At 31.3% G+C, this 13,445-nt stretch overlaps 2 protein-coding genes across 2 annotated transcripts; one reads left to right on the top strand and one right to left on the bottom strand.

Annotated features, from left to right (window-relative positions):
• Positions 1-918: 918 nt before the first annotated feature.
• Positions 919-2,741, top strand: LOC131657341 (protein FAR-RED IMPAIRED RESPONSE 1-like). Its single transcript, XM_058926747.1, has 4 exons — positions 919-1,050; positions 1,192-1,250; positions 1,805-2,232; positions 2,323-2,741. The coding sequence occupies exons 2-4, from the start codon at positions 1,193-1,195 to the stop codon at positions 2,521-2,523; spliced, it is 687 nt and encodes a 228-aa protein (XP_058782730.1). The 5' UTR covers positions 919-1,050; position 1,192; the 3' UTR covers positions 2,524-2,741.
• Positions 2,742-11,729: 8,988 nt separating this feature from the next.
• Positions 11,730-12,869, bottom strand: LOC131659908 (F-box/kelch-repeat protein At3g23880-like). Its single transcript, XM_058929023.1, has one exon. The coding sequence runs from the start codon at positions 12,867-12,869 to the stop codon at positions 11,730-11,732; it is 1,140 nt and encodes a 379-aa protein (XP_058785006.1).
• Between the last annotated feature and the right edge of the window lie 576 nt (positions 12,870-13,445).

Here is a 13,445-nt window from a genome sequence, read left to right as displayed (position 1 = left end):
CGTTCCTCTCATCCTAGTGTACTACTACTTGATACACATTATGGATCAAACATTAGTGGTTGGATTTTATTTGTTATGGTTGTTCCATTTAAGCAATGGGATCCGGAGTAATTTTAGAACCTTGAGGACAAGGTTCAAGTGAACCCGTCGGCAATGATAGAAGGGTATAATAGTTATTATTTATTAATGTTGTTAATGAATTCTAGTTGTATTTGGGCCTTTAATAGTTGTTGGGCTTTTAGGTTTAATATCCATTAAGAGTAGTATATATTGTAGTCTCATAGAGACATTTAAAATCAATCAAAGAAATGAAAAAGTCTTTTAGTTTTCTTTATTTTATTTAGTCAATTTTATTGTTCTTCCCCTTTTATTTTAGAAATCCTAGTTCAATAGATCTTGGTAGGAAAATCTTCCTATCAATATTAATATGACTACCATCAATCACCACTATGACCACTGTTAATCACCATGTTGACCACCACCAGCCATCATTTAGACCATCCTCGATCACAATTCCATCCATCATCGATCACCAAGCTGACCACAATCAACCACCTCGTCGATCACCCACAATCATCATGATAACCATCATCGATTCCCATTTCATCTACTCGACCACCAATCTAACCACTACTAACCACTATTGTTTATCACTTTAATCATCACTCTAATAACCATAAACCACCACTATTCATCACCACCAACCACCACTCTAACCACCACAAACTACTAAAATATTAATGATCAACAATTACCACTTAAACATGCATTCGCCACAACCATCATTATTAAAATTCTACTACTAAACATGTATATTATATATAAATTGATTATTTTACAAATCTAATGATGTGAATTGTTTGTATTAATATATATTTATTCTAAATATTCATTTTTGGCAATAATACTAATACCCCCACTTAAATTATAAACAAGAACCCCACCCTACAACCCTAATCCACCGCGCGGTCCAAACTCTCCGTGTCTCTCGCGGCTCCTCCTCCTCGATCCGCCCTCACTCTATTTGGATCAACAAATATTCTTCACTCTGTAACTCAATTTCCTCTTTAGTTCTCAACTCTGCAATTCTAATTGCCATTTTTATTACCTATATATTCAATTTTGATTATTCTTTATACATTTTCCTAGAAAACTGAACCTTTGAATTTCATTTTCATATCAAAATGGCAGGATGGAAGATTCCGGTGATGCTAATTTGGCTATGTGTGAACATCGAGAAACATATGAAGGTTTGCAACTAGAAATTATTATGAAATTTCTTGCTGTAGACTTGAAATATTGGTATTTACTTATGGTACACCTCAAACCGGTGTAGCACTGACACCTCTGGACACCAACACTTTGTGATTACGTTCGGTTTACTGGTGCTGCCGTGCCGTGTCAGGATCGTGTTCCGGGTGTCGGTGCTTCACAGCCTCTAACTTAGTTCTAACATTTTAGCTAATAGAAGTCTCAAACAATGCTAAGAAGAGTATAATATATTCATGTTATAGAAAAGTGTTGTGTTGATTTTGGGTATTTCCTTGTTTAGTATATAGAACAGCATTTAAGTTTCTTAACATGTGCCCTTGGGGCACATGTTAGCTTTATCCAAAAAGATAATGAGCCCAAGACAGTGTAATAATGCTGCTCTGAATACTAAAAACGGAAATACCAAAATCAACACAATACTTTTCTATAACATGTGTAAAAGGCATTAGTAAATTATCCATAGGGAGAAATATCATCTAAAGCTTTCTAATTACTATAGAGTTTTTATGGGTTAATAAATTATTTGTGACAGTGGAACCAAATGATGGGTGTAGATTGCTAGAGAGTTATTCCGGGAGAGAATTGGGCATCTCTTGTCATGACCTTTCTATACAGGAACCATATGAAGGCATGGAGTTTATATCCGAAGACGCTGCTAAAATATTCTACGATGAATATGCCCGACATGTAGGATTTGTCATGCGCGTGATGTCTTGTCGACGCTCAGAAAGAGACGGTAGGATTCTTGCCCGCAGGCTTGGGTGTAATAAGGAGGGTCATTGTGTTAGCATACGAGGGAAACTCGGGCCAGTTCGGAAACCAAGGGCCAGCACAAGAGAAGGTTGTAAGGCAATGATTCATATTAAGTTTGATAAGTCCGGAAAATGGGTGATAACAAAGTTTGTGAAAGATCATAATCATCCATTAGTAGTCTCTCCACGCGAAGCGCGCCAAACAATGGTAGGTTCATAGTTTTTTTGATTGATAAGATGTTGTATTTTGTTTTTGCTAACATTTCCTTGATTGCTTTCTGCTTTGTTTCTGTTTTAGGACGAGAAGGATAAGAAAATTCAAGAACTAACAACAGAGCTTCGGATGAGAAAACGGTTGTGTGTAACATATCAAGAACAATTAACTTCTTTTATGAAAATTGTCGAAGAACACAATGAGAAGCTGTCTACAAGAATTCGTCAGATACTTGATAATCTTAAAGAATATGAATCCAGAGAAGAGCTTTTGCATCAGACATAGCCCTGCATCATGTGTAAGTGTTCATAATCTTTATAGTAACAAAAATGAAACAAATGTTTAGAAAATGAAAGTTGAAAAAGTATCAAGCAAGACTATGAGACAGAAATTGGATTTTCGGGAAATAGTTCGAGAATCATCTTCTCCTTCTAGCAAGAGATTCAAATAGGGAATGGATTTTGTTGTTGGAAATAGTCAATAATAGTAAGAATTTTGAGGCATTATAGAAGCTTAGGAGAATTCAATTATTCCCAAAGTTTTCTTGTTAGTTGTTACTATAAAAGTTGAAGAAATTATTGATGATGACCCAATGGCCAATGATGACTATAGGGAGGTCGGGTCTGTTATAAAGATGACGGTGATGGAATGGTCAAAAGCCAAGTCCTTTTCTTTTGTATTTCCATCACTGTATCGCAACACTGATTGCAGTCGTCGTGGTTTAAAATATCCATAGTTTATTATTTAATATAGAAAATAGAAAACGATGATAACGGTATCGGTATCGACATCTGCCAAAACTGTTTTATCGCGGTTGTTTTCGCGGTTGCGGACCTTTTTTAAAACCATGTTGTTATAAAAATTCATTGAATAAATAAATTGGAGAAGAAGCTATAGTATATTCTAAAACAAAGCTTTTCCACTAAAACAAGTTCTACATAAATTGTTTATACATAAACCAGCTACTAACAGCAAAACCAGCATAAAAAACTTAGTAAGAGGTGATACATTGAAGAGATATACACAAACACAACACTTACTTGGATCAGAATGAATCAACATAGCAGTTCCTCCAAATTTACATGTTCCGCGGATTCTCTTATGTTTCTGTCTGTAACTATTGAAAGTATTGAAAGCATAAGAAGCATGAGCAACTACATCAACCACAAAGGAGTGCTATGTAGATCAACCTACATCAACAATGACTAATTGGAACTTGTTGGAGGAAATTTCTTAAACATGTTCTTTCCTCACAACAAATTTATGGAAGTTAAGACAACCATCATGGTATGAAACTCTACGGAGGCGTGGAAAAAGATATAAGTTCATGTTGTGACAATGTCCAAACTATGGTTTTGACGAACCCACACAATACATATCTTTAGAATTGAACTCCAATAACAACCGAAGTTGTTATTATATATGATATTGCTAGGGATTCTCTCATGTCCAAAAGTGCGGAAGATGCAACAAGAGAATGCGAAAGATGCAACAAGAGAATGACACCCAAAGATCATTAAGGACAACACAACAAAAATCCGTCCTAAAAGAAGAATGGTATTATATGACTAAACACTAATATTGTTATTCTTCCTCAAAATAATATATTGATCCAAATAATTGATAAATGGACCAAATAACTGTCAAAGTTGCCACAACAACCTAAAGAAATGTATGAAGTACCTCAAACATACCCTACATATTATATTGTGGACTCTGAAGTAGGGACCTTTGAATCGAATTTTGCCATCTTACATATAAAGAAGTAAACTACGTAGGGAACCAAATACCTGCGCAATATCAGAACAATAATTTTAATCAAAGATGGAGATTCAAGATTGAAAGGAAAGATTTTGGATGGCAGTGTCTATATTTTGATATGAGTTGGGTATTTTTAAAAAAATTAAAAAACAACATGATTTTATATGTTAATACATTATATTGTTTTTTAAACTTCTTTAAAATATTAAACATATTTAAAAATATATACATAGTCCTCCAAAAAATTTCATCCAAAACTCTTACAAATTCAACTCTCAAAGACCCTAAAAATATGAATAATAGACATTGAAAGCTTACCATTTCACCTAATAGGTTTTTCAATAGAAGGCTCAACTAACCCATTTCCTTTTAACAAGACTCTTGACTAATAATAATTTTTTTTTTGGCTGAAGGGCTTACTAGATCAGTTAATCTTGAAACATCATGAATTAAGTAGAAATATCACCGCTAGTGCATGGATCAACTTTATTTTAATGTTCAATCGAGGCTAATATTGATATTTTTAAAAATAATTTCTCTTATATTTTTCCAGCTCTTCATTTATCTTTACTTTCTCTGTTTGGTCTAATCTCCTTACCGCATAATTTATAAGTTTTCTCTCTATATGCTCAAATCACATAAGTCTATTTTCTATTTTTATTTTATTTTATGATAGACGTTTTTTCACTGCTCTCTCTAATATTGTCATTTCTAATCTTATATTGTCTAATATAAACACACATCCAACATAACATTTTCATCTCTGCTACAACATCACAGGTCTTATGACAATCTGCTAAAATTCCCCTTAAGCTTTATTGGTACTTTTGTGTCACATAAAATTCCTAAAACTCTCCCATCTTAAATAATTCGGTGATTTACATGTGAGAAGCTATGGTCTCCATTTTATTTGTGGTTTATAATTTTTCCTTTTAATTATTATATCTATGTAAATGTTACAAATTAAATCAATTAATTTATTATTTATCAACCATCAAACTAGCTTATAAATTTTTATGAGATAAGTCAACTTTTTTGTTATTGCTTTTTTTATATATGATTAAAAAGTTTTCTGAGATAAGTCAACTTTTTTGTTATTGCTTTTTTTATATATGATTAAAAAGAAATTGTGAGTCGATAATCTAATTTATACCAAATAAACCTGTAACTAATAAGAACACTAACAACATTTTAAAGCAACGAATTGAAAGGCATTATTAGAAGCTTAGCAGAATTCAATTATTCCCAAAGTTTTCTTGTTAGTTGTTACTATAAAAGTTGAAGAAATTATTGATGATGAGCCAATGGCCAATGATGACTATAGGGAGGCTGTGTATGTTATGAAGATGATGGTGATGGTATGGTCAAAAGCCAAGTCCTTTTCCACACTCCCTTATATATAAAGAGGACCCCTCTCAAACAATTTGGAAGTCCTATTCTAAATTTCATGTATTAAATATAATTAATATATATGTGTTGTGTAACTTTTCTATTATTAGTGTAGTTATAAAAATAAATGAAGAATGATATTTTTTTCTCCAATTCGACTCTTATACTTTTTTGAGGTTTGTATGTTGTGGTCCAGTTTGCACAGACACAAGACCGATCTTGTATATAAATCATTAGATACGTTAGGATCTGATAAAGTCACTACAGTCAATTATATATAAACTATTAGACATGTTGATCAATACATCATATTATTGAGGTTGCAAAAGTGTGTAGATTTATTTACTATTGAGACTGAGTATATTGCAACAATTGAAATGTCTCGAGAACTTTTGTGAATGAATAAATTCATACTAGATCTAGGTGTTAAGTAGAAAAAAAATTGTAAATCTAGTTTTCAAAAGTTCTAGATAGGTGTTACCTTATCTAGTTTAGTACAATTTTTTCACCTAGCAGTTATAATATAGAATCGTAAATCTAGATTCGGTTGTGATTCGGCTTTATTAGAATTGCAAGAAAATCTTACACCTAAAAAATAATCAATTGAATTGCTTCAAGTTAAATAAAGAAGGGAGTTCAACCTTTAAAAATATTAGATGGATATGCAACAAAATATGAATTTGTTGTTCTCAAGAAATAACAGTGACGATGATAAATCTGGATTTCTTGTAACCAATGGATTTTAATATTTTATGTAAACAATGTAATATTTTAATATTTTCTATTGGAGGTCAGTGGAGAATGGTTTGCTATCCATTAAAACTGCCTACAACATGATCACTAATTCTGATTGTTCAAAGAAAAAGGCAGTTTTCCCTTGGGATTGTGATTCGGCCCCAGCTCACTCTTTGCTTGTTTGGAGGCTCATGAATAACAAAATACCTATGGATGACAACTTAACTTTGAGGGGTTTCTCCTACCCTTCAAAATGTACTCTTTGTGACTGTATGGAGGAATGCTCCCAACATCTTTTCTTCAACTGCTCTTTTGCTACTAAAATTTGGCATTGGTTCAGTAATTTGATGCAAATTCCTCAGCCAATCCGTTCCTTGTCAGACTGTATTAACCTGTTCAAATAGGGTTGGAATCCCCAAGCCTTGGCTGTCCTTCAAGCTAGTATAGTGTGCATTTGCTATCAGATTTGGTATGCTAGAAATTTATCCAGGTTTGAAGACAAGAAAGTGAACTGGCAGAATTGTATCTCTATGGTTATAGCCCGAGCAAAACTGGTGGGAAAGCTTACTTCAAAAAAGGCGGATAACTCAGTTAAATGCTTCACCTTTCTGAAAAATTTTGGGATTGATATTCAGCCCCGCGGACCTATGGTGTCCATGGATATCATTTGGTGCCCTCCTGTTAATTCTTGGATCAAATGCAACATCGATGGGAAGGTTGCCGGTTCTCCTCAGCGTATAGCCGTGGGGGGTATTTTTCGTGACACTCAAGCAACTCACGTTCTCAGTTTCAGTCTTTTCTTGGGAGAAGGTACTCCTGTTTTGGCAGAATTCATGGCAACAGTGGTTGCTATTGAAAAGGCTAAGGATAAGCAATGGACTAAACTCTGGCTTGAAACTGACTGCATTATGGTAGTCAAAGCCTTCTCCGATTCTTCTTTAGTGCCGTGGAAAATTAAGACTCGTTGGCTTAAGTGTTTGGAGTATACTATCTCCATTGATTTTAGAATCACTCACATCTTTCGCGAAGCCAATTTTTGTGTGGATCTACTAGCTAACATCGGCTATAAGAGCAAATCTTTATTTTGGTTTGATTTTGTGCATAGTGACATTTTTACCGGATTACCTTTTAGACAAGGCGGGAACCCCTAGGCTTAGGCTTTGTTCTTGAGAAGTTTTGGCTTTGTCCCCCTCTTGTTTATCTTGTAATCCACTTTTTTTATTTTATATATTTTCCTTTTGGTGAAAAAAAATATTGAAACCGAGGGGTAAACATATTTTACCTCAGTTTGAAAAACTGAGGGGATAATTTAGCATGATTATTGGGGGTATTGATCATCGTCCTTAAACAAATCTTCATCGTCCATTTGATGAGTATCAACGCTCAAGACACTACCATTAGTGATTCGCGTGAAACATAAAATACTTTCATTATAAAAGCATGTTGAATATAAAAAATTGATGATGAAACAACATAAAACGCTTGAAACTATCTACATCTATCACTTTAAGGTTTGCAATGACATTTGCCATGAAACATCATTCGTTACCTCGCTTCTCTAGATAACGTTAAATGCATTTTAATAATAATGCTCTTCAATCTTCATTTCCTTTAAAAAATGGAGAAGATTTCAATTCGTTGATGTTTTTGTTGTAAATTTTGAATATATTTCAAAAGTTTTAAATAATTTAATCTCATCTTTTATTGACAAATATAAGAAACTATTTTTTTAATTATTATTATTAATTTGTTTTATTATGATTTTAAATAGGTTAAATAATTTAATAAGTTTGACTTGACTGAGTCAAATCCATTACTCTATCCTTCTCTTTCTTATATAAAATCTCTTACCATTTATAAAAACTAAACTGAAAAATAGAACGTGAAAAATTATTTTTTTTCTCCCTTTTCTTCTTTGTTTTTTGGTTACATCTTCTGGAAAAGAATATTTCTTGTTGTTCTGATGCCTCAGAGTCTTATTAAGAATCTGAGAAGAACCTGTTGAATCCAGGGGGATTTGCGCTTATGAGGCGGATAAATTCTTAAGGACAGTGTACTTACACGCCTCAGGTTAATGTAACGGCTTATTATTTTGCAGGTTCAATGACTCTTGTTACAAGAGATAGATCACCAGATTATGTCGGTGGCAGAATTCTCCAACAGTTTTGACATTTCAAAATTGAGGTTAAAAATAAAGTGTGACAAACGTAAAAAATTATAATAAAAAATATTGAAATAAATAGATAAAAAATTAAATAAATAATAATTTTATATTATGAATTATTTAACTATAATTAAACGGAGGTTCCTCAATAGCTTGGTTATGGTTGCTTTGCTTGATTCCAAATGGAGATTTACGATTGCACACAGGGGTGGCCCTAAGCACGGGCTCGCGGGGCGGGAGCCCAGGGCCCCATAATTTTAGGGGCACCACAAATTTTTTTATCGCTATATATATTAAAAGAGAATTTATATTTGCTAAAATTTATTATTTTGAAAAATACTGGCTAACAAATATATAGGGGCACTACAAAGTCAAAATTAATAAAAGAATATAAAGAACCTGGATTTGTAAATGCTAAGGCTAGTGCTGAAAATATTGGGAATGAAATGGAGTTTGAGTGTGTGTTTATTCAAAAACGTTAAATTTGTAGAAAACAACACTATGATGAAAATTTATCTCAACCCACATAACTGAATCTTGAGTTTGCTGAAGAGTCTTTTCGAAATCACTATTATATTGTACATGAAACAATTGGCTTACTTGATAGAAGATTTGAGCAATATAGCACATATGGAAATATTTTTGGATTCTTGTTTAGTATTGAAAGGCTGAGATCATTATCTGATAGGGACTTGAAAACATGTTATAAACATCTTGAAACTTGTTTAAAAGATGAAGATTCTCTTGATCTTTATAGTGAAATTTTGTTTGAAGATTTAAAAGTTATTAGAGAAGTTTTAACAGTTGAATCAAAATCAAGCTCTTTGATATCGAGTTCTTTAAAGGTTTTAAATAGTTTTCCTAATGCATGCATAGCTTTATAGAATAATATTGACTATTCCTATCAGTGTTGCATCTGATGAGAGATGTTTTTCTAAATAAAAATTTTTAAAATCTTATTTGAGATCTACTATGTCACAAGATAGATTAAATAGTCTTGCGTTGATTTCAATTGAAAATAATTTTTTGAAGAACCTTGATTATGAACAAATTATTAATGATTTTGCAACAAAAAATGCTACGAAGAAGAAGAATAAGAAGTCTCTTTATAGTGGTTTATATTTTCATGTAGTATAAACATTGATTTAAAGATCCATACTTGTATTCTTTTTTCACAATGTCAAATGAAAATGTGTTTTTTATCCAATTATTTCTTTAATCATTATGTATTTACTGTTAAAAAAAACATAGGGCACCACTCTTTTCATTCGCCCAAGGCCTCCAAATTCCAAGGACCGGCCCTGATTGCACACACTATCCCAAACAACCTTTGACTTTTAAAAATGAATAGATTTTGAAGGAAATCATATTTATCTTTAGGAAAATTGGTACACATACTGGTAAAATATTACGTGAATCAATCATCACCATATATTCAATTAAATTATTATTTTATTTTAAAAAAATATTAATGGCATAGTAAATTGAAGGCTTTTTATTAAATAATAGTGTAAAATTATTTTACACAGTTAATGCACTATCTTTTAACTCTTTATCTTTTACTTGAATTAAATATTTTTTAATTAATTTAATTTTATATTTCACTTTTTATTAAAAAATATAATTTATGCATTAAAATTCCATTTGTCCCTTCATTCTTGTTTTAGTTAAATTATATGCTCCAAAACACGTGTAAAGCATGTAAAATTTTGCTCCATATTATTTGTTTGAAGAATTAACAAAAAAAAAAAAAATTATTTTCATTAGCTTAATTAGTCTTACCATGTGATCTCACCTGATCATAAGAATTGTAGTGTGTTGAATTTCTGTGAACGGGGTGTACCTGCAAGGCTTTTCGATGTTAAAGTAAGTATGAGACCAGGGAGAGCAAGCACAAAAAATGTGTGATAAAATGAATAATGAATGTTCAACCTCTAGTAAAAGAGGGTATTTATATCCTCCAACGCTGAGCCAAGATCTTCTAATTAAGTCATATCTATTGGAGGCCCATGTGTCGGGAAACTGGCAGAATCCTACGTGGTAGGGCTGAGTCAGAGAGTGACTCATATTCTGGATGGACAGAGCGTAGGGTTCCGAGGAAATTGCCTGAATCATGCGCTAGTGGGTTGGACCACGTACTCTTTAGTGGGCACGTGGATTTGACGTTTATAATAGCTAGTGTGCGTGTTATTGGTCCTGGAGTGTGAATGGACCTGCTCGGCCCCAGCTCAAGGACTGGGCCTGTTCGGCCCTAGTATAAGTGTTGGACCTCCTCGACCCAGACTAGAACACAATGTTTTTTAAATTTTAAAAGTTAGTAATTTTAGCCTTTCAATTACAATTAATATAATGATTAAAAATTATAATTAACATTTTTATTTAATTAACCGTCGATTAAATTTAATTTAAAGGTTAAGATTGTAGAGTGAGTTAAAAACACTTATTTTTAGAGTAAGTTGATCCTCACTCAAATATATATCTATATATATATATATATATATATATATATATATATATATATATATATATATATATATATATATATATATATATATATATATATATATATATATATATATATATATATATATATATATATATATATATACACACACATGGGGGATTAGGTAGCAAGAATGTAAGATGTTAATCACACTTGGACTGAATAAGATTATACACCAAATATGTGAAAACGATTTAACTACATATATGGATCACAAACAAATTAACATAAATTTTTTTCTACCTTATGAAAATAAACTAAAAGGGATGTAACATTCTTTGTTGGAATCTCATATGCTCTAATCTGATGATCCTTGGTCCCATCTTTTGAGGAGTAGAGTGATGAAGGAGAAGCATATTAAAATATATCATATCTACTTATCTGTTTGGAGTAGATAAGTGTAAATGTGGAGAACTCATGTTGGTTGGTTGGCAATGGAAAAAATTCACTTTTGACTTGATGATTGGTGTGGCACCAGTTTCCTTTAGGTTTTCAATTTTTGTGTATTTATTACTAAATGCATTTTACGATTAGATTTTTCTAGGTCATAATGTATGGTGTGCTAAATTTGAAGCAAACTTAATAAAATTTGTACAACATATAACAGATATTTTAACAACTATACCATTACTTTTTTTTAATAGCTAAATCATGATTTTAATTTTAGAGAATTAAAATATTTAATGCAATTTATTTTTGTGAACTATGTAAAAAGTATTGCAGGGTGAAAAAACAAACAACTCCAACCATCTAATAAATGAGAATAACATACAAAATTTAACAAATTACAAATTCATTCAATTATTAATTAACAATGATCCATAAAATAACTACCAATATTATCTAGATTTAAAAATTTAAAGAAGATAAATTGTTATTACATGATTACACTAATCATCAATTTACAAAAATGAACTTCATATCCTTTATCCCTTAAAGTTAAAAACAAGGTGATATCAAACTCTCAACATAAATTTTAGGTTCAATCAAACTATCGATCTTTTGAATCTTAGGAATCTTAAAAATACTACTATTGATATCGAAAACAACCACATTCTTTCTCAACAATTTTGTATATACCAAAAACACCTGGTCATCATCAGAAATCCATATTTCCTTTATAGAGGAAAAATATGAACAAAACGGAACTCGACACAATTTAGACCAAGACTCTTCATTTCCGAACTGCTTCATTTGCCAAACATCAAAAAAATCACGTGTGTTGGCGAATATACACAAGCAATCCCTCAATACACCCAAATTCACACTAACCACATTTTCTATTCCATAACCAGGCTGCATAAATATTTGATATGTTTCATTTACCAAATTAAAAGAAACAATATTATAATCCTTATCTTCAAACCAATTAAGTGTGCCGCTTACAAAGTTCAACGTTCCATCCACCGGTACTGGTATATCACTTTGAACCACTCTCCAAAAATTAGTGCCTAAAGCATGCACTTTTATTTTAGATTTATTACCACTAGCATCGATAAAAACAACCACCACCTTATAATTTTCAATAAAAGTATCATATCCAAAACCATATGCAACATTAGCACTACTACCACTCTGAAATGGACTTCTTACAGGAGGTAACAATTTGAATTTTTTAATGGAAGGGTTCCACAACATAATAGAGAATAGATTGACAACCAGACAAAGTATTCCATCGCAAGAGCAGACAATATGAAAGTCTTTTTCATTGAGAGGAAAGTTATGTATGTTGGCGTTGATAGTGATAAATTTTAAAATGGTTTGAATCGGGTAAGATCTTACGTAGGACTCACCTTTGGTGGTTACTATGAGGTGGTGGTTTTTGGTTGACATCTGAAGGTGTTTTTTTGTAAATTTGAGATCTGAGATTAATGAATTTAAGGACTTGCTAAGACAACGGAGTTGAAGGAGAAGTTTTATTGGAAGTCTACAAAAGATCTCTTCAAGGAGTTCGTTTGGGAGAGTAGGTAGTGGAAGAAGTAAATCATCGTGATCATTGGAGGAAGAAGAAGAAATCTCAATTAGAGAGTAAGACGAAATATCATCAATTGAAGTATTGACCTCACTAAATGAAACCATTGTGAAATGGAAGACTTAACACACACAAAACATTGGAGCTGAAATATATGTATTTATAGAAGGAATATATAATTTTATTTATAGAAAAATATTTATTTATAGAAGAAATATATATAAAATATATATATATATATATATATATATATATATATATATATATATATATATATATATATATATATATATATATATATATATATTTCTTCTATAAATACATATATTTCTTCTTATGTGAAAAATATATTTATTTATAGAAAATATTTATTTATAGAAAAATATTTATTTATAGAAGAAATATATATAAAGAAAAAAATATATTTTTTCTATAAATATATATATTTCTTATGGGGACAACTTCTCTACCCATCATAAAAAAGTTGGGTAGTCTACCTTCAACCAATCACATGATTCCATTTCATTTAACACATTTAATTATTTATTAAAATACTATAAATGCTGGTTGTTTTTAAACCATTTTACAAAGGAGGTAACCTTACCCAACTTTTTGAGTTGGGTAGATAAGAATTCACCATTTCTTATATAAAGAAGAAATATATATTTCTTATATAAAGAAGA

This window comes from Vicia villosa, linkage group LG3 (assembly GCF_029867415.1).
Source record: "Vicia villosa cultivar HV-30 ecotype Madison, WI linkage group LG3, Vvil1.0, whole genome shotgun sequence".
In the NCBI taxonomy this organism is placed as follows: domain Eukaryota; kingdom Viridiplantae; phylum Streptophyta; class Magnoliopsida; order Fabales; family Fabaceae; genus Vicia; species Vicia villosa.
Note: the sequence above shows the minus strand (reverse complement) of the source record. Positions and strands in the feature narration are given on the sequence as shown.

Coding starts and splice junctions, on each gene's coding strand:
- LOC131659908 (XM_058929023.1), bottom strand. CDS start 12,869: ATGGTTTCATTTAGTGAGGTCAATACTTCAATTGATGATATTTCGTCT.
- LOC131657341 (XM_058926747.1), top strand. CDS start 1,193: ATGGAAGATTCCGGTGATGCTAATTTGGCTATGTGTGAACATCGAGAA. Junction 1,251..1,804: donor ACATCGAGAAACATATGAAG/GTTTGCAACTAG, acceptor TATTTGTGACAG/TGGAACCAAATGATGGGTGT. Junction 2,233..2,322: donor GCGAAGCGCGCCAAACAATG/GTAGGTTCATAG, acceptor TTTCTGTTTTAG/GACGAGAAGGATAAGAAAAT.